Source organism: Ceratotherium simum, chromosome 35 (assembly GCF_057802395.1).
Source record: "Ceratotherium simum simum isolate JZ-2026a chromosome 35, ASM5780239v1, whole genome shotgun sequence".
NCBI lineage: Eukaryota > Metazoa > Chordata > Mammalia > Perissodactyla > Rhinocerotidae > Ceratotherium > Ceratotherium simum.
Genome location: NC_141934.1, coordinates 17,350,482 through 17,377,118, shown reverse-complemented (window position 1 = coordinate 17,377,118; position 26,637 = coordinate 17,350,482). Strand labels below are relative to the sequence as shown.

Below are 26,637 nucleotides of genomic sequence, written 5' to 3'. Positions count from 1 at the left end.
ACACTGAAGTTATAACATAGACTTTCAAACAACTTTGTCTTTCACTGACAAAAATGCTCATTTCAAGAATAAAGAAGCACATTTCAATCTGCCTCTGAAATTTCATAACCCCAAGCACACTCTCTTTACAGAAGCTACAAGAGTCTCACAGAGCAGAGACTTCAGCGGCTGTGTCTCCCACAGTCATCTAAAAACATTTCTCTCAAAGCAGCAGATGGATAAAAACACCAAGCTTGAAAAATATTTCCATTTTAAATGATCTCAAGCAAAAAGAACCATGCATAACACATAGGGTGAACCCTGGGCTAGCCCTGTCCACACCCCGCTCTTGGGCAGCCCGCAAACATTTCTGATGACCCAGGAATCCATTTTTACCCACCCCCGGCATTTGCTCAGGGCCTGCAGATGAGGAATAGACAGAAATAGTTAGGGACCACGGCTGCAGAGAATGACTCAAAAAGGAGCACATCTCCATGGCTTGGATTCAAGTCGAGCTCCTGTGTCCATCCCTCTTGCTAGATCGGGCATGCCTGCTTGGATTGGGGGCAAAATCTAGAGTGAAGATTGCCAAAATCATGCTCACCAAACCTAAGAACAAATGTTCAAATCACTGTTAGACGTTCTCTCTCCCCATCTTCCTCTCCCTGCAATTTGGCGCTCAAAGCTGCCCAAACGTGTCAAGTTCAAGGTTGCATCCTGTTATTCTGCTTCAATCAAGGGTTTGATCTGCTAGGCACCAAGCCCAAACCATAGCAACGATTCAGCCAGAAAATTTCCAAATAGAGCTGAGAAGTTAATTTGGAAAACCAAACACAGGTTATTTTAGACCAGCCAGATTAATTTCTACAGATTTACTATAACTGCAGCAGCTAACATTTATCGAACATTTGTCATGTGCCAGACACTGACCTGAGCACTTGGCACGTATTATCTAATCCTCATAACAACAGTATGAGGTTAGTACCATCATTTCCCTATTTTTACAGATGGGGAAACTGAGACATGGGGAAGATTAAGACCAGGGTTATGGCTCATGACTGCAAGAGCCAACACTGTTATCCAAAACTTAAAGCTATCTTAAATGGAAAATTTCAAAATGTGGTATTATAGGATTGACATATGTAAACAGTCAAATTCAAGAATTCAAACTTAGCTATAAACCTATAGTCAAAAATAAGAACAAAAAGTTCATTCGTGTCCAATCTGAAAACACTAGTGGTGCCTACAATTTGGAGATTGTTCCTGGTACCAGCATGAAGTGGTCATTGGGGGTTAGTCATGAGTGATCAGTGATAATAGCACATTTCCCTTGTTATGGTCACCTAGCACTGCCTGATTTAGCAAATAAAAGGATATTCAGTTAAATTTCAATTTCAGATAAACAACGAATAATTTTTTAGCATAAGTGTGTCCCGTGCAATATTTGGGCATACTTATACTGGAAAATTATTCATTGTTTATCCGAAATTCATGTTTAACTGAGCATCCTCTATTTTATCTGGCGACCCTACGATGAGAAAATATCATAAAGTGTTCCCTAACCAGGAGAAATACAGCCAGGCCTTGCCTTGTGCGTCCACGTTTCCCAAGTGCTTTTAAAAACCGTCTTTCCTTTGATGCTCCCAGGATCCTCTGTGGCTCAGTAAAGTTACGTAACTTGCCCAAGTCAGACGGTGGTGAGAGAGTGGCGGAGCTGGGACAGGGGCACTGTGTTCTAGTTCTCCATCCACTTACTGTCCCAACAAAGGCACATGACCCATCTTGAAAGGGAGGCCAGACATGAGAACACACTGGAAGCAAAGGTTTCTTAGTCCCAGAATAGACTAGGGGAGTAAAGAGGCTATTATGTAAATCCAGCTGACTTTGTGAACCCTGAGTTAAAAGACCACTGAAACATCCCACTCTGAACATCCAGACATTCCCAGCAATACGTTCTTTGGTCCTTTTGATCATTATACCCTACTTAGAATTTTCTGCATTTGCTGGAATTCTGGATTAAGAATTCCAGCTACATCGGGACAACAGAATCTAATGTTTCTTCCAGCAAAGCTAATTACCTTTTGGTTACAATGTCCCACCTTTCATTTGGAGAACCTCCCTGCTTGGTCCATGGGGCTTGGGAAGAGCTGAACTCCCTCCCTGCTCCAGAATTGACCTATGAGAATGCTGTATCCTCTTGACCCCAGGAGTAGGGAAATAAACCAAGCCTGACCACTGAACAGGATACCTCAGACATTCATTGGAGCCACGGGGAAATAATCCTGCTCCTCCTCCATGGTAGCCAAGACAACAGAAACTAAGTGAGGAGCTTCTAGTGGCCATCCTGCCACCACAAGGAAAGACTGCCTGAATGAAAGCGACACACAAAGGGAGTGGAGCTGAGAGACGGATAGAGGGGTCCTTGTCCACATTCTTCAAGTACCTGGATCCAGCCATGCGGAGGCTAGTGCTACCCATAAGCTTCTCAGTTACGTAAGCCAAAGAATTCCCACTTTTTGCGTAAGCAATTTGAGGTATGGTTCTGTCAACTCGCAATCAAAAGAGTTCAGATTAATATCATCAGCAAACACCACTGTTTTTTACATCAGTCAACAGGCAAGGTCAAAAATATCTGGAAATCCTGTTTGTTGTAATTTCTAAATATATCCAAAATCTAGCCACGGCTCACCAGTCTGGTGTGAACCACCATCATCTCTCACCTGCAATAGTCTTCTAACTCACCCATCTGCTTCTGTTCATGCCCCCTACAGTCTATTCTCAACCATCAGCTAGAAGGATGCTGTTAAAACTCAAGTCAGATCATGAACTCCTCTGCCCAAAACCCTCCAATGCACTTCGTTTCACACAGTGAGAATCTTTCTACTGGTCTAAAAGACTCTACTGATCTTGGCCCACCTGGCTGCTCTAACCTGACCCCCAACCCTCCACTCCAGTCATGCAAGCTTCCTGGCTATTCTTCTGAGACCTCAGAGCCTTTGCACAAGCTGTTGCCTCATTTTAAGCGCCCTTCCCCCTGCCCCAGATATCCTCATGGACCACTCCCCCTCAGTTCCTTTAAGTCTTTGCTCAAATGCCACATTTTCCATGAAGCCTGCTCTACATTCTCTTTTTTCCATAATATTTACCATCTTCTATCATACTTTTAGTTTCCTTACTCCCCCTGTTTATTTATTGTCTTTCTCCCCGACTAGCATGTCAGCTGCACAACAGCAGGGGTCTTTGTCTATTTCACTCACAGATGTATCCCCAGCACCTATAGGACACTGCATGGCACGTTGTGGGCACTCAACACTGGGAAATCATGAGTTGGGATGAAGCAGACCCAGGAAGAAGGAAACGGGTCTGAAAATAGAAGGGCAGTGTCAGGGAGACTAGACAAAAGATGGAGCCCAGGAGAGTGGCTAGGGACTCTTCGTCCATGGGACCCCAGTTTCCAGGTGGCATCTGGGCTTAGCCCACCCTCTGCTGTCCTGGTTCTGCCTTTGCAAGGACCCTAGTTCCCATCCTAGCATACAACTCAGGGCAACTGGCTGTGAGGAAATATGATTATATATGTATGACTGAATAGTGGGGGTGGGGAGAGTCCTCCTCTTAATCTGAGTTAATTTAAGACTGCTCTCATTATCGTTAATCTGATCAAACAATGACCAGCTTTGCAGACCTGTAGCATGCTACTAATGAATTTTTCATAACTCGTAGAAACATTTTCTGCACTGCTGTTAATAATAAACCACAAAGCATGGGATTTAAAATGTATTTCCATTTCGCCACCCTTTTCTCATGGCTTTATTTTCCCTCCCTCCACCCCACCCTTCTCAAGGTCTTGCCCATCTATTATTATTATGGGATGGTTTGTGTTTGTTGTGGTGTTAAAGAACCTGCCTCCACCTTAGGGGACCAATAAATTCATGTTACGCTTTCAAATTGTATTTGAGAAGTGGAGATCACAGATTAGAGAGTTTTATTCAATTAGGCAAATGGAACTGCCTCGTTTTTCTGTAATGAGGAGAGGAGACAGGAAAAAGATGTAAAAGGAACCCAGTTTAGAGAAACGAAAAAGTGCTGTCCCATCTCCTTGCCTTCAAATGGCACTGGAACATTCTATACTCCAGCCACGCTGGACTTCATTTGGTTCCTCTAAGGCCTCATGCTGTTTCCTACCCCTAGGCTTTTGCACATACTGTCCCTCTGCCTGGAACAGCCTTTCCTCATCTCTAGTTAACTCCATTATCCTTCAAGTCTTAGCTTTAACATCACATCACTGGATCCATGAGTAAATATATTCTGTGTCCTGGTACCTAGCACAGCGCCTGATGTGGTATATAAATTTGAACATCCTAAGCCCTATATGGGCAAGACTTTGTTCCAGACACCTTTGCACGTCTAACACATTTAACACAAAGTGGAATGAATGAATGGAGGAATGAACAAGTGAATGAGTAGATGAATGTTGAAACTAATCAACTGGGTCCCCTTTCAGAGTAAACATTGGAAATAGCTGAAGACTTACCCCAACACCAAAGCTATAACTCTTCTCTTTGAGTTTCCTTCTAGACCTGTGCACAGAACATTGTCATGACATCCTCAATGGCAACATGGCTTGTTCTTTGAGAGTGGACTTGACTATTTATACTTTTTAAATGGACAAAAGTCATCGGGGAGCAGTCAAGTGGCCATCTTGAAGGCTACCATTGGAGGTCAAGAAAAAATAGAGACTTGTTTTCTTGTAAAGTGACTCTGTAGAAAGTTTTCAAGAATGTTTTAAATAATGCCAGCAGAGCTAGGGCAAGGCAGACGCCTTCCACCGTGGCTGCTTTGAGAAGTACAGTTCTCTTTTGTGTATAAATGTTTTGATTTGTTCTTTAGGGAAATATCTGACTAAGGAATTGTTGGTGTGATACTAGTAATCTGGTTATGCTTAAGACAGAGTACTCAGGATCTATTAGAAATACACGTTGAAATTATTAAGAGAGTAAATCTTAAAAGTTCTCATCACAAGAAAAAAAATTTTGTAACTATGTATGGTGATGGATGTTAACTAGACTTATTGTGGTGATCATTTCACAATATACACAAATACTGAATCATTATGTTGTATATCTGAAACTACTATAATGTTATATGTCAATCATATCTCAATAAACAAAAGAAACATACTGAAATATTTGAGGATGAAATGCTCTGATGGTTTAGGAATTGCTTCAAAATAATCTAGGAAGGGTTGGGGGAGTGACTGGCCATAATTTGATCATTGTTGAACTTGTGTGATGGGTACATAAGGGTCCATTATTCTATTCTCCCTACTTTTGTAGAGGTTTGAAATTTGTGTGTGTGTGTGTGTGTGTAACTGTCTGGTCCCAGTCACATCTCCTACTTTGCCCTCATCGGAGACAGAATAGCCACCCAATAAGCAAACATCATAAAATCAACTATAATTGGTTATGCCATCTTTTCCAAGCTAAACAATGTAAGCTTAATTTTTTGAATCCATGGATGCGTAGAATTGAAAAAAAAAATTTTGAAGTGGCAATCGTCAAACCATAGGTGTTCACAAATTATTTCAGTAGTGTTGAGCATCTGTACCTTCCTTTTCCTCACTCAATTTTGTTTGAACATATACACAACATTGATTAGAGGGGAGAATGGTGAGGCTCTTGATCAGATAATAATGAGTCAATGTCTGCTTTTTATTTATAGTTTTGATTTCTGGGTTCTGTTGGAAAATGGAAATACCTGATAAAATTAGGCTCAAACCCCATCCATTGGCAACGCTGACATCTGTAGATGTGACATATGCTCTCCAGTTCACCATGGGCCTTATGTCACCTCCCAACTATGCTACCCTTGGCCTACTTTCCTTCTGTGGGTTTCCTGCCTGGTCCCAGAAAACAACTGGTTGTGTGATCCCTGGAAATCAGATGGCCTCATCTATAAAACTCACATCCCTTTCTGATATCATTTCAGAAAAATTTCGTCTTAAATTAGGCTTCCTTGTCATTGACATGGTTCAAACTCTATATTTATTTCAACTGAAAGTAGGCATTTTTAAAAACCAAGCCTGCCCCAATTTCTTAGCTCATCATTATTTGATTCACAGATGTAGAGTAAAGTGACTTGACATATTTTTTGTTAAGTCACAGATTTATGGGAAACATTTACCTCTCACAGTTGTCATTCCCGAAGACGCAAAGCCACAAACTCTACTCACGTAAACTCTGAGAGGGCTATAAATGAGTACACTCTTTCTAAAGGACCATTGGGCCACTGATGAGAAAAAGCCTTACAAGCGTGCAGTAATTCTACTTCTAGGTATATTTCTTAAGGAAACAAATAAGAATGCTTTACAAAGATTGCATTTCAAAAGCAGTCATTAACACTACGTTTATGAGAGCGAAAAACCAGAAATAATCTAACTCACCAAAGGGGATTGATCAACTCAATTACGCTGTATCCTTATGCTGGAATGTTACCAGTCATTCGAAATGCTATAAAAAAAATGAGTTTGGAAGGGAAAGACATTCATGTCTTAAGTTAACTTTTAAGAGGAAAAGAGGAGACTATGAAATATATAAAATATAGTTATTCTTAAAAGTCACATAAAAATACATGTTTGCACATGGAAAAGCCTGTAAGACTCTATAACAAGATGTTAGCAATGTTGATCTGTGGGTGGTGGGATTTTAAGCGTGTTCATCTTTCTTTTTGATTAAATGCATATTCTATTTTTTCTGTAGTGAATATGCGTTGCTTTAATGTCTATAAACGTCTTTAAAATGGCTATTTTATTTACTGACTTCCATTTCTGAAGTCAGTGTGAACAATTCATAACCTGGCGTCTATATATGAATAGTCAACCAAATACCTACAGGAGCTCCACAGAATTGTCACATAGACCATCATGTATAACCACAAAAGGTATGGAAGGAACTTCCGACTCGAGCTCATAAGTGCGTACCAGCCTGAACCTGGGGACGTTTCTTTAGTTTTTGGCAGAGGAAAAACAGTTTCCTCTCAAAGAGCCCCCATCCTCCTAACCAAACAAATGTTCACAGCAGCACTATTCACAATAGCCACAAGGTGGAAACAACCTAAATGTCCACTGATGGATGGATAAACAAAATGGGTATATCTACACAATGGAATTTTATTCAGCCATAAAAGGGAATGAAGTACTGATACATGCTACAACATAGATGAACTTTGAAGGCATTACGTTACGTGAAAGAAGCCAGACACGAAAGGCCACATATTGTATGATTTCATTTACATGAAATATCTAGAATAGGAAAAATCACAGCAACAAAAAATAGATTACTGGTTGCCGGGGGATGGAGGGCAGGGAAATTGGGATTGACTGCTAACAGACACAAGGTTTTTTTGCATGTGTGGTGAGAGAAATGTTCTCAAATTAGATAGGGGCGATGGTTGCACAACATTGAGCATATACCAAAAACCATTCAACCGTATACTTTAAAACAGTTTAAATGGTGAATTTTATGTGAATTTTATCTTAACTTTTAAAAACCTAAAAAAAGAAAAGCTGAGATGGCTATATTAATATCAGAGAAAACAGTTTTCAGAGCAAGGAAAATTACCAGGGATAAACAGTAACCTTACATAATGATAAAGGGTCAAGTCACCAAGAAAACAACCATACCATTTAACAAATGTATACTTTTGTTAAAATGTATACATTTTACAAAACAGCTCAACATATACAAAACAGCTCAAAATAAATTAAAGCAAAAACTGATGGAACTGTGACGAGAAATGGACAAATCCACAATTAGAGTAGGAGATATCAACACTCTTTCTGCGTAATCAATTAAAAAAACTTGAGGGAAAATCAGCAAGAATATAGAGGATCTAAACAGTACCACCAAGCAACTGAATCTAATCAACATGTTTACCACACTGGACCCATAAACAGCAGAGTACACATTTCTTTCAAGCGCACATGTTACATTCACCAAGAGGGAACATATTCTGGGTCACGAAATAAACCTTAAACATCTTAAGAGAACTGAAACTATATAAAATGTGTTCATTGACTACAATTAAATTAAACTAGAAATCAATAACAGAAAATATCCACAACACTTGAAAATTAAACAACACACTTCTAAAAAATATATGTATCAAAGAGGAAGCCTCAAAAGAAATTAGAAAATATTGTGAACTAAAGAGAAATGAAAATATAACATATCAAAATTTGTGGGATGCAGTTAAAGTAGTCCCTCAAGGGAAATTTATGGCAATAAATACTCAGAAAAGGAGAAAGGTCTGAAGTCAACAATCAAAGCATCCACCTCAAGAAAATAGAAAAAGAAGAGCAAAATAAACCCAGAGCAAGAAGAAGAAAGGAAATAATAATAAGAACAAAAATCAATAAAACTGAAAACAGAAAAACAATAGAGAAAATAAATGAAGCCAAAACCTGGTTCTTTGAAAAGACGAATAAAATTGATAAACCTCTATTCAGATTGACAAAGAGTAAAAGAGAAAAAACACACATTACCAACATCAGGAATGAAAGAGGGACATCACTATAGACCCCACAGACACTAAAAGGATAATAAGGGAATACTACGAACAACACTCTGCATGTAAATTCAACAATGTAGACAAAATGTACCAATTCCTTGAAAGCTACAAACTACCAAAATTCACCCAACAATAAATTAAAGAAGTTGAATTTATAGTTAAAAACCTTCTGGAAAAAAAAATCTCTAGGTCCAGATAGTTTCACTGGCGAATTATATCAGCATTTAAAGAATTTAAAGACAAAATAACAACAATTCTACACAATCTCTTCCAGAAAACAGAAGTAAAGGAAACATTTCCCAACTCATTTTATGAGGCCAGTATCAACCCTGATACCGAAACTAAACGAAGACAGTACAAAAAAGGAAACCACAGACAATTTCCCTCATGAACACAGACACGAAAATCCTTAACAAAACACTAACAAAGCAAATCCAGCAACACAGTAAAAGAATAATATTGCTTCTTGGGTTTATCACAAAGCACTGTTTCTCCACATCAGATAAGGATAAAAATACAAAAAGAGGCATCTACACTTGCTCTGCCTCCTAACTAATAAAAACAAAGCCCCTGGATGCCCACTTGATGGGTTCTTGTTTATACCTGGTCTATTTGCCTCATTGATCAAGTCTAGGCCACCCAACCCTGCCCAAGCACAAACCAGTGCTTCTGTGGGTGCGCACACAGAGAAACACTCATGACTATTTCTGATTGGCATGATACTCTGGGTAGCAGAGGTGCACAGGCAAGGGGAAATTCACCATTGCCAACGACCCAAAATTCTGGAATTCCATAAGAATAGAACTCACAGAGGATAGAGCAGGGAGACCGTAGCTGCAAAATTTGGGTCAGACTTGTCAGGAGTCTGTGGGCATGACTACCTCTTGTGTCCACCTGGTGGGTTCCAGAACTAGAAGCAAACTCTTCTTGAGGCTATTTTCTTAACAGAAGTAGAATAATTCTAAGCATTATAACTCACCCAAATCAAAAGATGCCTTATGAAAGGACTAGAATAGACATTTCTCCAAAGAACATATACAAATGGCCAATAAGCACATGAAAAGATGTCTAACGTCATTAGGGAAATGCAAATCAAAACCACAATGAGATACCACTTCTTATCCACTAGGATGACTATAATAAAAAAAAAAAAAAACAGAAAATAGGGGGTGGTGGCAAGGATGTAGAAAAACTGGAACCCCGCTGCATTGCTGGTGAACATTTAAAATTTCCAGCCACCACAGAAAACAGTATAGTGGCTCCTCAAAAAATTAAACAGAATTACCATATGACCCAACAATTCCACTCCTGGATATATACCCAAAAGAATTCAAAGGAGGGATTCAAACAGATACTTGTGGATCAATGTTCATAGCAGCATTATTCACAATAGCCAAAAGATGAAAACAACTCAAGTGTCCATCAACAGAAACTGGATAAACAAAATGTGGTATATCCATACAACGGAATAGTATTCAGCCATAAAAAGGAATGAAGCACTGATACCTGCTACAACATGGATGAATCTTAGAAACATATGCTAAACGAAAGAAGCCAGACACAAAAGGCACACAGTGTATGATTCAACTTATTTGAGATACCTAGTATAGTAGTCACATTCATAGAGATAGAAAATAGAATAGAGGTTACCATTTGGCTGGGGGTGGGAGAAGTTATGGTTTGATGGGTACAGAATTTCTATCTGGGATGATGAAAAAGTTCTGCAGATGGATAGTTGTGATGGTTGCACAACACTGTAAATGTACTTAATGCCACTGAATTGCACACTTAAAAATGGTTAAAATGGTAAATTTTATGTGTATTTTGCCACAATAAAAAAAAATGATTTTTTTAAAAAGCTGCCTTGTGAGGTAGTGCTCACCGCAAATCACTAAGCCAAAGCTGGACACTGGGCAAGAGGCAGGCCTCGACAACCTCTTCAGGGTCCTCCCACCGTGAGAGGGTATGCTTTTCAAGCACTTGGATACCACAGCTTCTGACTTTTCTCTCCACCACATAAGCTTAAGACTAATGCAGGATTTGTAAGGCCCAGCCTCATAACTGGTACTTTGTTATCCAACTCAGAGTTGTGATGAGCACACGGTTTAAAGACTAAAGCCTGCCAGGCGCTGATGGGAACTGAGTCATCTGTGGGCGAATTCAAAGATCCAGACCTAGTATCAGAATCTTGCTCACTTATGTCACCTGCAGCCCAGCAGGTGCACCATTATCCCATAGAAGGCTTCTATGAATTTCTTCTCCACGTCTTGCTATGTTAGTTCCCTGCCTCTCACACACTGGGGACTCAGTTAACATTCACCGAATAAATGAACGATACACTCAAGGATGCCACCTCCCTGGATGGCTGAAATACCCCATCCACCACTCAGGGCTGAAGTACCCTAACCTCCCCATGCTGATCTACAGGGAGGATGATAATCAAAACCACCAAAGTTAACAATTATTAAGCATTTGCCATGTGCTGGGCACTCTGCTCAGCCCTTTTATGCATGACTCCATTTAATCAGCATAACAACTCTATGTAAAATTATCTCAATTTTATAAGCAAGGAAACTGAGGCTCAGAAAGGAGAGCTTATTTGCTCAAGGTTACTTAGCTAGTAAATCCTGAATTCAGACTGGAACCCAAGCAAACTCACTGTGGAGTCCATGCCCTCCTAACTACGTGGCTATACTGCTTCAAGCACCCACCCAAATTTCCAGGGACTCAATTAAGTTATTACTTCTGAGTCTTCACCTCATTTTTCTACTGGTCCAGGGAAACTGAAGGCATCCGTCTTTATTTTTTTTTTTATTTTTTATCTTTTTGTGAGAAACATCAGCTCTGTGCTAACATCTGCCAATCCTTCTCTTTTTTGCTGAAGAAGACTAGCCCTGGGCTAACATACGTGTCCATCTTCCTCTACCTTTTTTTTTTTTTTTTTTTTTTTTTTGCTGCGAGGAAGATCAGCCCTGAGCTAACATCCGTGCCAATCCTCCTCTTTTTGCTGAGGAAGACTGACCCTGAGCTAACATCTATTGCCAATCCTCCTCCTTTTTTCCCCCAAAGCCCCAGTAGATAGTTGTATGTCATAGTTGCACATCCTTCTAGTTGCTGTATGTGGGACGCGGCCTCAGCATGGCTAGAGAAGCGGTGCGTCGGTGCGCACCCAGGATCCGAACCCGGGCCGCCAGTAGCGGAGCGCACGCACTTAACCGCTAAGCCACGGGGCCGGCCCATCTTCCTCTACTTTATATGGGACGCTGCCACAGCATGGCTTGCCAAGCGGTGCATCAGTGCGCGCCCAGGATCCGAACCGGTGAACCCCAGGCTGCCGCAGCGGAGCGCACGCACTTAACTGCTTGCACCACCAGGCCAACCCCACATCCGTCTTTAGGACACATCCACTGCTTTAATCAATGGCTGCCTGGTAACTCCAGGGGGCCCATATTTTCAGTCTTTATCAAGAATACAATGTCTATTATGGCAAAACAGAGAAATCCCCTCAATATTCAAAAGCAGCGCTGTCCAACTGAAATGCACAGTGAGCCACCTGTGTAATTTAAAATTTTGTAGTAGCCTCAGGGAAAAAGTAATAGGATACAGGCGAAATTAATTTTAACATATTTCATTTAACCTATCATATCTAAAATGGTGTCAATTCAACATGTTGTCAATATAAAAAAATTATTAATGAGGTAGTTTACGTTCTCTAAGAGTTCGGCATCTGGTGTGTATTTCACACTAATAGCACATTTCAATCAGAACTCCGCACATTTCATCTGGTCAATAGTCAATACGGCAAGTGACTACCATACTGGACCTACTGGTCTAAAATGTTTCCCTCTCTTTGTCTCATCCTCCTTGTCTCTGTGGATGCCCTACTTAGCCTCCATCAGTTCTGTATTTCTCTTGAATGGTTATCATCTATAACAGTCACCAGTGAAAGCATCTGAGTGACGGAGTATGCCATCCTTAGGATTCTCATTGATCCTAGAGCTATCACCTCCAGTCTCATTACCATTATCGTCTGCGCTTCCGCTTTGCTCCCTCTCTGCTCTCATCTTCCTTTCTTCTCTTCCAGGCCATGCCACCTTTGGGGAGTCCACAGAAGAGCAGAACACCTCTTCCTGTATCTGTGGCTGCCTTAATACGCAGTTTGGGTTAAATCAGGACTCTAAACCTCAGTAAACTGACTTGTAAAACAGGAACAACCACTGCTGTGGTCACTACCCTCTAGAGAGTTGTTCCAAGGGTCACAGAAACCCTGCTGAAGAAAATCATTCTACGCTTTGACTTTCTCCTCCCATTTTTGTCCCTCTTCTCTTCCCATCGCTCAGCTTCTCCATCCTCCCTCTCACCTTCCTCAGGTTCTCAACACCTCCCTACTCCCCAGCCCTAGAGCTGCTGGGGTGAGGAGGAAGGTCAGGTCCCACAATGGGGCCCAGTGGGTGGGGGCCCAGTGGGTGGGAGCCCAGAAAAGGACCCATTCTCTGGGAGAGGAGGAAAACTCCCTAGTTTTCTGGCCACTGGCGGAAGGAGGATAATAAGCTCCCAGTAGAACCCACTCCAAAAATCCAGAGTGGGTAGAGAACCCTTCAGAAATAACTTTTGCTACTGACTCAAAATTGCAAGACCACTTCCCACCCATATCATTATGAGAACAAGTCAGAAGGAAGAGGCTAGGCCTTCACAGACTGGCTATGTGTGCAGAAAACCAAGTACTCCTCTTGTCACTGCAGGTTCCCAGATCCTTCCAACTAGAAACAGGAAAGATGAGATTCCAACCTGAGATAACTGCCTCCTTAACCCTGAGCTCTCGGGCACCAAAACACAGGCGACCAAAAAATAAAATAAGACATAACTCCATACTGAGGATATGGGGAAATGGGCCCTTTCCCACTCTGCTGGTGAAGGGCAATTTGGCAAAACCTTTCGAAAGTCCTGAAACTTTGTATATCCCTGGATCCAGAAATTCCACTTCTAGGAATTGAAGACAAAGATTACTACGAGCACAAGGATGTCTACTAAAGTATTATTTATAATAATGGAAAATTATAAACAGAGACATCTGACAATAGAACTTCAGTTAAATCAATTGTGGTACATCCATGTAATACTATGCAGCCATTAAAAATAATATTTAAGGGCCGGCCCCGTGGCTTAGCAGTTAAGTGCCCGCACTCCGCTACTGGCGGCCCGGGGTTCGGATCCCGGGCACGCACCGACGCACTGCTTCTCCGGCCATGCTGAGGCCACGTCCCACATACAGCAACTGGAAAGATGTGCATCTATGACATACAACTATCTACTGGGGCTTTAGGGGAAAAATAAATAAATAAAAAATTTTTTAAAAAAAGAGAGATAAGTTAGAAGTAAAAATAATAATAATAATATTTAATAATATGAAAAGATGTTCCTGACATATTAAATGAATTTCCTATCTCCAGCCTTCCTCAGAGCTCCTAGCTAGCATACCCAACTGTCTACTTGACAGATGTAACACGTCCAAACAGGACTTGACTGTCCAGTCCAACCTATTCCATTTCAAATAATGGCACCACCATTCACTCAGTTCCTAGGCCAAACTTCCAGAAATAATCCTTAACTCTTTATTCTCCTTCATTCCCCACATCCGACTCATAAGCCCCTCCTGTACACTTGACCTTGTGCATCCAGCCACCTGCCCCATGCCCCCACCATATTAGCTCAAAGTACAGTCATCCTGGCTTTGACTTCCACACTAACCTCCCAACTTGTCTCCTGCTCCCATCTTTACCTGCTATAGTCTATTTTCCCGGCAGCAATCAGAAGAATCTTTTTTTCTTTTTTTTTTTTTTTGTGAGGAGGACTAGCCCTGAGCTAACATCCGATGCCAATCCTCCCCTTTTTTCTTGAGGAAGACTGGCCCTGGGCTAACGTCCGTGTCCATCTTCCTCTACTTTATCTGGGACGCCGCCACAGCATGGCTTGACAAACAGTGCGTCAGTGCGCGCCCGGGATCCGAACCAGTGAACCCCGGGCCGCCACAGCGGAGCGCGCGCACTTAACCGCTGCACCACCGGGCCGGCCCCAGAAGAATCTTTTAAAAACATAGATCACTCATTCCCCTGTTCACAGTTAGAACAAAATCCAAGTATCTTAGCAAGGCCCCCTGTCACCAGAGCCCCGCTTCAGTCTCCCACTGTGTCCCTCATCCCTTTCCCACTCACTCTGCTCCAACCACCGTGGTCTCCCTGCTGTTCTGATAACACGCCAAGTACATTCTCACCCAAGAAATTTGCGTCTGCTGTTCCCTCTGTCTGTGGCATTCCCCAGATATTTCATTGCTTCCTCAAGTCAGTTAAACCTCCTCAAGGGGGCTTTTGCTGATCTTCCCACACCCTCTCTCTCTGTTCCATGCTCCATTGGTTTCATTTTGGGTTTTTTTCACAGCTGCGGTACATTGTTACATCAGATTATTCATTGGCCCCCCGATGAACCACATCTCCTGGAATTCATACCTTTAGATAGTAACTTCCACATTTACTCTGGGCTTATCCACGTACCTTGCTTTAGCCAATGGGACATTAGCAAAGGTTACAGAAGCAGAGGCGTAAGAGAGGCCGTACATCGGGGCTTACCCTCATGGACCACTGCAGCTGCCGTCACGTAAGAAATCTGGGCTGTCCTGCTGGAGAGGCCACGTGGAGGAGAACCGAGGTGCCCCAACCAACTACCAGCACACCACCAGCCATGTGAGCAAGGCCATCTTGGACCATCCAGCCCCAGGTGAGCCACCAGATGACCATAACCACGTGAATGACCCAGGCAAGATCAGCAGAACTGGATCATCCACCCTATAGACCAGGGATCAGCAAGCTACAGACCATGGGCCAAATCCACCCCACCACCTGTTTTCGTCAGGCCCAAAGCCTAAGAATAGTTTTTACATTTTTCAACGTCAAAAAAAAAATCAAAAATAAAATAACATTTCGTGACACGTGAAAATTACATCAAATTCGAATTTCAGAGTCCATAAATGAAGTTTTATGGGAAAATGTTCATTTATTTATTGCCCAGGCCTGCTGCATGCTACAAAGCAGAGGTGAGTGGTTGCCATGGAAACCGTATGGCCCACAAAGCCTAACCGATCTACTATCTGTCCCTTTACAGAAAAAGTTTACTGGCCCCTGCTGCGGACTGTCATTGGACTAACCTTTAAACATCTTTTTTATTGTATTCACTCCAAAACCTTTGAAGACTTCTCTCCTCCCTCAAAGGGGTGAAACTTTGTTGGTCTGACTCCCCCCGTCCCTAGGCAGACCCCAGGAGTTCGCGACCTAAATTCGTGTCCTATGACACTCTATCAGGTATTCTCCATTCTGGGCCAACTGGTCTCTAGCTGCCCCATGAAGATAGGAAAATGCCTTCATGTGGTTTCTTGTTCTTGCCCAGCAAGCTCTCCCCAACTGCTGTAATCTAAACCCTCCCCACCCTCCACTCCATGCAAGGTCCCCAGCTCCCCAACCAAGAAAGCTTTCCTAACTGCTTTGCCAAATGTCTCCCCGGGTGTATTCCATGGAACATCAATCCTGAGAGATATCCTTGGGAAAAAAGGAAACACTGCAGACTCTACTTTCTCTTGGAGGCACAATGCACATATATGCCATATTAAAGGCTCTGAGAAGTCCTGCAGTAAACATGTCTGTTTCCCTTTGCTTAACTCCACCTTTCCCAAACGCATTAACCATGGAATTCATTTTGTCCACAGAATACTTATTGACCACCAGCATCTAGTACAATGCCTGAATTTCAGCATTTGTTGAAAGAATGAAAAATGCTAACACCCCACAGAACTAGGGCTCCACAGAACATACTTTGGAAATGCTGTTCAAGCTCTTGCTTCTCTCCCTCTGATCTGAGCTGTTCCCTTCCATGGCATCTATTCCACACCAGGTAATGCTAATCATCATGATCATCATAGCTATCATTTATTTAGCACCTGCAGGCACTCTGCTGGAGATAGCGCTAGACTCTTGAAAACGTCATCTCTTCTAATCTTCACCATCGTTGAGGTAGGTAACATTATTCTATCATTGCCATTTTGCCAAAAATTAAACCATAGGTCAGAAAATTTAAGTCACTAGCCCAAGATGAAGTAAGCAGAAAAGCTAGAATTCAAAACTACATCGGTGTAACTCCAAAGCTCATGATTGTTCTTCTCTGCCAACATATTTCCTGATAACATATTGTGGCCAACCTGCGGGTGTCCACCCAATATCCCTTCATGCCTTCTTCCAGGCCAGCAGAACCCTGATTGCGTATGGAGTGGCAACAGGTCAACCCAGGCGATGGATCATGACCCACGTAAACCAATCACGATGGTGTTTCCACTGCGCCACCTCCCAGCCTTACAGCTTGGATGAGCCATCTGACCCAGTTCCGGCCAAGAAGACATAACTAAACATCATCTGTGGGGTAGGGAGAAGGAGGAGAAGCCAAACAAAGATAGGAACCCTTTATTCCTTCACACTCACCTGGGCCCCTCCTTCCTGCCCTGAAACTGGGTGTAATGGTGAAAGTTTCAGGAGCCATCTTGCAACCATAAGGAAGAGGCCATCAGAATTCGCAAAGACATCAGCCCTGATATTATTAACTTCCTGAGCCAACTCAGCAGCTAAATACCTCCAGACCTCTTGCTACATGAGAAAAAGAAACCACTATTTGCTTAGCCACTGTGGATGGATTTACCATTTCACGCAGCTGAACACATTCCTAATGGCCCCACACTGTTTGGACTGTGCTGTCTCCCATGTTATTCACTGTTTGGACTTTCTCATTATTTCACACATATATATTATTAGCCTTGTCTCCCTAACCACGAAGTATGTTTCTTGAAGGCTAAGTCCATGATGTATATTCTTGTTTCTACGGGGGTATATGCATGATACTAAATTTTGCTTATTATCAAGGTTTTTAGGGATGGTCTGTTCAATTTACTACTTTCTTTAGCATTTGTGAGCAGAGAGTTGTCACCATCAAATAGCTGAACCATGCCATCCATCCCCTAATAGATTAGTATTTCTCAAAGTGTCAATATGAAAACACGCATCAGAAACACCGTGACTGTTTATTAAACGCAGATTCCTGGGCCCCCATCCAATCCCAACTGAATTAGAACCTCCGGCGTTAGAGACCGAGAATGTGCATTTTTAATAAGCTCTCCTGGGTGGTTTTGATATGCAAAATTTGACAACCTCTGGGATAAAAAATCCTGTGGGGGCCGGCCCGGTGGCGCAAGCGGTTAAGTGCACACGTTCCGCTGCGGCGGCCCGGGGTTCGCCGGTTCGGATCCCGGGTGCGCACCGACGCACCGCTTGTTAAGCCATGCTGTGGCAGTGTCCCATATAAAATAGAGGAAGATGGGCATGGATGTTAGCCCAGGGCCAGTCTTCCTCAGCAAAAAAGAGGAGGATTGGCATTGGATGTTAGCTCAGGGCTGGTCCTCCTCACAAAAAAAAAAAAAAAAAAATCCTGTGGATCCAAAGCCTACGTGAGGTTTGGCTGGACCCCAAGTCACCAGCCCCTCCTCGGTGGCCCCACCCTACCCCTACAGACCTGGGAAGCCTAAATTGGCATGACTGCTCGAGGCTCTCCCTGGGCAATATGGATAAAGTGCTTGGCATGCTCTGTGGCATATTAGGACTAGGAAACAAACAAACAGATGCATTCTCAATAGCGTCAACCTCCCACCCTACCAATGCCTCCAACCTCCAGTTTAAAAAGAAAACCACTAGGCAGAAAAGAAGCCACAGAATCCAGAGCCCACTGTGACGATCACCATTCTCCAAGGTGTTATCAGAGGATGGAGCACGTTGAAGAGGAAAAGAAAACTTGAGAAAGAAACTTACACAGCCGTACGCAAATTAGCATTTGGGACTCCTGACTCAGAGGACCAGAAGAGACCCCATGTGGCTCTTTGGGGTTACTTATTTACTTACTGCACGCAGTTCTGAACAGAATTTTATCTTGGTCACTGCTCAGACAGGAGGCTGGCCCAGGGCATCCCACATTTTTCTTCCAGCAGCAGAGTCCTAGACTAGACTGCTCTCCCCAAGCTCTGAGAAAGAAAAGACCTGTGCCTCCCAACAGAATTCCCACTCCTCTAACACCCTTTGACATTCATCTTATTTCATTTCTGAGGATCATTCTCCCAGATGACAGGTGCACCTAGACACACATTCGAGGGTAGCAAACAGCATATTCAACACTCACACACACACACACACAAACTCCACTTTCAAACTGATGACCTTCCTGCGGGCTGACATCTAGCCAAATTTAAAACCATAGAGGAAAAAGAAAGAGAGTGAATCAGAGAGAGGTGCTCATCCAGGCTAGAACAGGGGCACCAGGGTTAAAAGATGCTGTGAGGATTGAAGAGTTCAGGCCTTGGAAATAGAAGGAACCTGCCAGCATTGCACATGCCCACTCCACCACAGGCAGAACCTCTGTTCTTTGCTCCCAGCCCCATTGCCACCACTCTCAGCAAATGCCAGCTAATGGGAGTTCCCAAATTTAATCAAGCCATGTGTACGGCTGGGCCGGTTTGAGAGAGAAAAGTGAGTGGAACCCTTCAGATGTTGCAAGCATCGTGGATGCCCAATGATAACCTGGACACAGGCATTTTCTAAGGCTCTTGAAACCTTCCGCCTTTGACCAACTAGCTTTTGGAAGAAATAATTTCTGCCATCTTCTTTCTGAGTAACTTTGCATCCATCCCACCCCCACAAAACTGCTTCAAACTCCCCCTGAAGTTCTGTTGGAGAGAATGTTACAACAAACCAACGATAACTCCTCCTCCCACCCCTTTCCTCCCGGTCCCACCGAGATTCAAGAGTATTTTCCCACACCACTTGTGTGTGCTGTTCCAGGAATTATTTTTTTTAAGATTTTTACGCGTTTTAGGCCTGCACATCTCCCTGCATCCAAATGATTTGACTGGAAATGAGTAGCTCAATGGGGATTTTTTTTTCATGCATCTTGCCTCCTGACATACATATATCACTGGAAAAACCACAAAATCCAAGGAGCAAAAGGGGCGCTGGGAAGCAGGCCGAGAGAAGAAGAGGTCTGTATTTATAGGCAGCCCCATTCTGCGAGCAAAACCACCTTTTGACCACCTGCAGAATGCGCAAGGTCACGTGGTTTTCTGTGGGTTCTCTGCAGCGCCTTAATGTCTTACCCGGCACACGAGCCCCCGTGGCATATAAACAAATCCACGAGCGGAAAGAAGAGAGAACTCACTCCTTAGAGAAGAAGCGAATGATAATAACAGCCAATAACAGCCGCAAGAATAATAATAAAGAATAACAATTACTACTACTACTACCACCACCCAGCCAAGCGTAGAGGACAGCAGTACAGTAAAGGGCCACCCAGTGCAGGCTTTGCAAGATAAATCACAGAAAACCACATCGCGCCCACCTTGCCACCCCCCCCACCCCCCATACAAACAGAATCAAAGGAAAGGGGACGGCGGGGAGACAGCGGAGGGAAGCAAGGATTGCTTTTTCCCCCGTAGGCAGCACCTACCTCCAGGGTCCGGATTTCTTTTTGTGTGAGGTCGTTGGAGGTAGCACATTTGGTCCTAAGCCCTTCCAGGTTGGAGATGCTCAGGTCTATCATGTTTTGGACCAACTCGCACTGCTGTAAGGCTTTTTGCAAACTCAGAGGCTGCTGCTCCTCGCTTTTCGTCATGTTTTCCTCATCCATCGCTTGCTCTGCAAGCCCCCTTCCCCTCCTCCTCCTCCCAGAGAGAAAAAAGGGGGGGGGGGAGGTAGTCTACCCCCGCCGCCTCTCCAACCACTGCGACTTCTCAACAATGTCTCATGAAGAAGAAACCCAACATCTCACACGGGGTTGAGGGGGTGGGGGTGGGAGGAGGGGACAGGAGCCAAAATTTATTATTTTATTTTGGGGTATCAAGCAGACTCCATTAGAATGTCTCCTCTCTCTGAGTCTCTGGTCCTTGAAAAGGAGAGATGCTGTTTCTCAGAAGGAAACCAGGTGATGTGATGCTGTCTGTACACTTAGGGAGGAGGAGGAGGAAAAAGAGGAGGAGTGGGGGGAGGGAGAAGGGGAGGAGGGAGAGGAGGGGGAGAAGGAAAACAGCGCTCACTCTTTACACACCGGCTCCGTGAAAGACAAAATTATATATTTTTGGCTGGCTTGCTTTTATGTCAAAAAAATTCTGCTTTGCCCCCCTCCCAGTTGCAGTGACACGGCATTGTCCAGCGTTTGGGGGCTTTAGCGCGTTCTCAAGATGCTGTCTGCATTGCTCCCGCGGCTGCGGCGGCGACTGCGGCTGGCTGCTGTCTCCTCCTCGCGCTGCTGCTGCTGCTGCTGCTGCCGCCGCCGGGCTCCGGGGGTGACGGCTGCTGCATTCGCTCCTGCCTCGCTCCACACCGACATCTTGCCTGTCAATCAAGGGGGGGTGGGGGGAGCGAGGGAGCGCCGGCGAGGGATGGCGAGCGAGCGAGCGAGGGACCTGCAGGGGAGCGGGTTGGTGGAGAGGCGCCGTGCGCGCATCCGCCCCAGCCGGGCCCCGGCCCCGGCGCGCCAGGGACCCGCCGGAGGAGGCGGAGGAGGAGCGCGCAGGCTCGCGCACCTGGCCGGGGAAAGGGCCGGCTCCCGGCGGGGGCAGGGGGAGCGGGGGGCGGGATTTCTCGGGATACGGAGCTCGCGTGGCAAAGTGAAATTACTAGCGGGCGTGCGTTCGAGCGAGCGACGGGCGGGCGGGGGCGTGGGGGAAACGCGCGCGGCGGCCGAGGCTGCTCCGGGGCGGTGGAGGTGGCGGGGAGGGTGCCAGAGCGCGGAGGCTGGGCGAGGAGGCGGGGAGAGGGATTTGGTGGCGGGATGGGGGTGGGGGCCACTACTACAGCAGCGCTCTCGCGAGACGAGGCCAAGTACTGCTCAGCAGGTGCGCTCTGGCTGGGAGCAGGTGTGCGCCCAACTTTAAAACCCGTAGTGCGTGCGGGAGAAACATCAGCGTGAGCCTGGGCACGTCCTCTCTGGCTTTCTGGCTCGATGTGCGTGTCTGTCTTTTCGTTCATTTGTCCTTTCTTGTTACTGGTGGAAAATAAAACATACCTGATGATCTTCCATGAGCTGTGGGAAGCGGCCTCGCAGCATTGGTGCCTTGGCCTGCAGTTACCCTGCCGGTGGCTGTCCATTTGGAGGGGGAAAGGGGCTTTGCCTTAATCTGTTATTGTGTCCAACATGTCCTGAAAGATCTGATCCCAGCCTACCTAACCGACCTTATATTAGCAAACTATGGCCCCAGGGCTAAAAATGCTTTTTACATTTTAAAATGATTGGAAAAAAATCAAAAGAAGAGTATTTTCTGACACGTGAAAATTATAAGAAATTCACATTTCAGTGTCCATAAGTAAGTTTTATTGGAACACTGCCACCCTTTCATTTATTGTCTGTGGTTACTCTGCATTATAACAGCAGAATTGAGTAGTTGCAACAGACACTGTATGACTTGCAATGCCTAAAATATTCACTAATCTGGCCCATTACAGATAAGTTTGCCAACCCCTGATTAAATCACCAAACATATCCTTGCCTTGGAGTTCTTTGCACTCTATGTCCACTCTGCTTGGACCACATTTCCCCCTAGCTCTCCTGGTTGGCTCCTTGTCACTCAGGGTCAACTCAAATGTCATCTCAGAGAGGCTTCATCTCTGACCACCTCAATTAATGGTACTCTCAACACACATTGCCCAAAGGATGTATTGAGGATTGTTAGCAAGAGACATCTCTTTCTCCTGGTGAGCAGAGCTCCATGCCAGGGAATTGGGCTTACAGGGCAGAGTAGACTCAGAACACATGGTACAATATGTGCCCCTTAAAAGGAAGCCACTTGAGAGGTATGGAGAATGACAGCCAGTGAAGGCAAACTTTTTTTTTTTTTTTGTGAGGAAGATCAGCCCTGAGCTAACATCTGTGCTAATCTTTCTCTTTTTGCTGAGGAAGACCGGCTCTGAGCTAACATCTATTGCCAATCCTCCTTTTTGTTTTTTCCCCAAAGCCCCAGTAGATAGTTGTATGTCATAGTTGCACATCCTTCTAGTTGCTGTATGTGGGATGCGGCCTCAGCATGGCCAGAGAAGCAGTGCGTCCCTGCACGCCTGGATCCGAACCCGGGCCCCCAGTCGCGGAGCGCGCGCACTCAACCGCTAAGCCACGGGGCCGGCCCCAAAGGCAAACTTTTTTTAAGACTGTGGGCCGTGGGTGTTTTTTGCTTGTACAGAGCTGAATCAGCATTTTCAAAATCTCTCTGTCATGAGGAGCTCAGGAGAGTTCTCTATGTTCTCACGCTTTTGGACTATGAAGTTTATGGATTTCAATTCTCTGGTAAAATTCTCTTTTCATCTATTTTCTCCATCTTTTGCTTTGTTTTTCTTGAACATATTAATCATGGTTATTTTAAAGCCTTTGTCTAATTCTGATACCTCGGTCACCTGTGGGGTCTGTTTCTATTGACTGTTTTTCTCTGTGTTTTCAGTGATGTGGTCCTGTCTCTTGGCAGGTCTTGTAATTGTTGAATGCCAGGCGTTGTGTATGAAAAAATACAGAGTCTCCAGGTGATGTTATCCAGCTCTGGAGAGGGCTCACCCTTTCTCTGCAGGACAGATGGTGTGGGGACTGATCATCTTGATTCTATCAGAGGCTGAGCTGAGTGGAGGCTGGGTTACAGGTCTGATAAGACACCATCTAACTTTGACCCCCATTCCTAAGGCTTTGCCTTTCAGGGATTCCAAATGAGAACTTGGGGTGTTCACCAAAGACCCTCCCCTCTTGTCTTGAGCACTAATCTTTGTCCCCATAACTTGGCAAGACTGCTGAAAACTGCTCTGTTTTTCGGGGACTTTCTGCTTGGCCTCTTGGCCTGCACTATTTCGGAATTCGCCAAATGTTTTAAGGGGAAAACTGCCATCCATCAAGCTCACTTTTCTGCCCCTCCCTTCTCTCTGGGATATTAGCCTCTCAAGTCCCCGATTGTGTCTCCAACCCTGTGAGAGTGCCAAAAGCTCTGCTGGTTTCTCTGTCCCCCAGCAGCAGCCCCCTTAGCTGGGAAAAGTCTAGATTGCATCTGCCCAAATTTGCAAACGTCCCCAGGGAAAAAGCGGCTGCAGACTGTCAGCTCGCCTCAACAGCTTCCTCTCTCTCCAGAATCGTGGCCCCTTCGGTCCTGGTTGCTTCAGCAGCTCTCTGAATGTCATTAAGCACGTGATGATGAAATGATGATGATGATGATTTGATCTGACTTTTCTAGTTGTTTTCAAAGGAAGTGGAAGTTTAAACAGTGAAAATAGCCCAGAGGTCAGAAGTCATCAACTGGCAGAGCTATAAGCACCACACAAATGCGTCTGTTTGACCCCTCCCCTTTTTTCAATTGATTGCTGTAGTGGACATTTGTTATACTTTGCATCCACCTAGCCTCCTTTGAATACCCTTCTATGTTTGGAAAATATCCCACATTATGAGTTCCACCTCTCCATAAGAGAAACTGAAGCACTTTTCCAGAACCTTCCTTGCAACCAGGTCTCATGAGATCTAAGCTCTACCATTCGACACATCACATGAGATTTCTGCTGGAAAGTGAGAAACAAAGGGGAGGAATCTATCTGCTAGTGAGCATAGCAGCCAATGCACCTGTTTCCAGGTGTCCTGCCCCTGTGTAAGCTTCATGTCTGTGCTGAGAGGCATGGCGTGGTGTTCATAGGGGCAGCCCCACAGTGTGGTTTCACATTAGTCCTGGCTGCACAGTCCGAGCCTGGCTCTCTTGTCCTTCTGGAAATTCTATAGGCTTTCTAACCACCTGTCTTAGTCTGCCCAGGCTGCCATAACAAAATACCATAGATGGGTGGCTTAAACAACAGAAACTTATTTTCCCACAGTTGTGGAGGCTGGAAGTCTGAGATCAGGGTGCTGGCATGTTTGGGGTCTGGTGAGAGCTCTCTTCCTGGATTGCAGATGGCGCCTTCCCGCTGTGTCCTCACATGGCAGACGTGACTCATATGGCTTCCTCTTCTTATGAGGCCACAGCGCTATTTGATTAAGGCCTCACCCTTTTGACTTCATCTAACCTTAATTACCTCCTAAAGACTGTAAAGATATATGGGGGGTTAGGGCTTCAACATATGAATTTGGGGGCACACAATTCAGTCCATAGTACCGCCCTATTAAAGCAATTCTGCTTAAACGACCTGGAGTAGATTGTGTCGTTTGCAACAAAGAACCCTGACTAATATTCTTGCCAATAATTCCAAAATCAGGAAATACTACAAAAAAAATGGAGATTTCTGGCCTTTCTGGGAAAATGGGAAGATCTGGCCACGTTGGGCGACTATTGGCTAGATATGAGGCACCTGTCCCTTTCAGATGGGACACAGGCTCTCCAGTTCACCACAGTCCCCACCCAGCCCCCTTCATTCATTATTTGTTTCCTGCCTGGCCCCTGTAGGCATTTGTGTTGCTGCTCCTGGTATAGCTTAAGGTGGTTTGCACCTCAGACCAATAAGAACCTCCCCAATTTCAAGCTTGGAGAACAGGAGCTAACTGATGAGAATTGTGTTGTTGTTTTTATTGTTTTATTTCATCCCAGAAACTGCATATGAGCTCTGAATGATGCGTGTCTCAGAGTGGCTTTATCCATGGCAGAAATAAATTATTGTCACTGGGCTACTGAGTGAGCCGAACTTGGCAATATCTCATTAGATCCCATAGCTTTTAGTTTCAACTCTAAGAACAGTCTCATATTCAGGTATTAGAAGTCCAGTCTAGTCCAATCAAAACTTCATTCTCATATCCAGTTTAATACCTTCTTCCCCACCCCCTCGAGTTGGACCCACGGATGGCTAATGAATCTGCAGTGGAGACAAGGGCAGGTGTGTCCTTTCCTGCCTCCTCTCCAGCTCACCTGGAGCAGAGAGAGGAGTGGAAAAGGGACCCTGAGCTGAGAACAGGTGAGTACAGGTATAGTACTCTCTCGAGTGTCAGATGTCCCCTCATGTCCTGGCAAGCACTCACATGCTGGCTCTTTTACATGAGACACACTGGGGGATCTTTGGAGACCCCCGTGGGGACTCATTGCACACGCCAGCTGACCTCTTGCACACCTCTTTTCCATTCATACCCCAGGACACACCCCACATTCTTTTCCCCTTGCCTGGCAGGCTCCCCTCTTGGGTGAGTCTTTTCCGGATGACTCAAGCCTAAGTGCGTACTCCCTGGCCCGTGGGAAACAGGTTGCACCTTTGCCCTGCTGCCGTCTCTCCTCACTGCCATCATGGGCAGCCCCAGGCAGCCTTCAGCCGGTTGGGGGAGATGCCAGCCACCCCCCACTGGTGCTCCCAGTCTCAAGAGCGATTCTTCTTTGAACTCTCCTCTCTTGGCTTGGGGTTGTAAAGGGAGAAGAAAAGCTCCCTACAAAGACCTGTCAGATAAAATCTTGACCTTGTCTTGTATAGGCTGGAGGTTGATGGTTATTGATACTCAAAGGACCAGTCTGGCCACCTCTTAACAGAAGGAGGAAGTATTGTTACCCACTGCCCTCACCTTTGAAGCTTTAGCTGAAGTTCTGGGTCAACAGGAAAAGTCTCATTCTACATCCTGTTGTATTAGTGATGAGCTGGCCCCAATAGTTTCTAAGTTGCGTTGTGAACAGGGACCCAAGTTGGGAAATGGCAGATTGGGAGGTAAAGGGGTGGCCGATGCCCCTGGAACTGAACAAAACTAACACTGACTTCTCCTTGAAGGGCTCAACATACTGCCCTCCCAGGGCATTTCTTTTTTCTTTTCTCCTTTTTTCTACTGATTCTTCGAGGAGAAGAAAAAATCTCAGAATGCTAGTCCCCGGGATACAACGAAAAAATCATCACTGCAAGAGGGTTATTATTGTTCTGTTCTAACTCATTGATCCCCAAAACATAAATGGCTTTTTAAAAATACCTTCGGTGAGTGCAGGCAAAATGTCCCTCTCTTTAACCTTGTGAAGTTTTTCCAACATCTGAAAACTGACTTTCTCTAGAGTTCTCC

The 26,637-nt window shown here is 44.6% G+C and overlaps 1 protein-coding gene across 1 annotated transcript in view; it reads right to left on the bottom strand.

Moving 5' to 3' along the window:
* KSR2 (kinase suppressor of ras 2) overlaps positions 1-21,339 on the bottom strand; it is a 402,219-nt gene extending 380,880 nt beyond the window's left edge. The window contains exon 1 of the mRNA XM_087424142.1: positions 20,122-21,339. Within this exon, the coding sequence (XP_087280268.1) occupies positions 20,122-20,301 (180 nt within the window). The 5' untranslated portion in view covers positions 20,302-21,339. The remainder of the gene's footprint in view (positions 1-20,121) is intronic.
* Between the last annotated feature and the right edge of the window lie 5,298 nt (positions 21,340-26,637).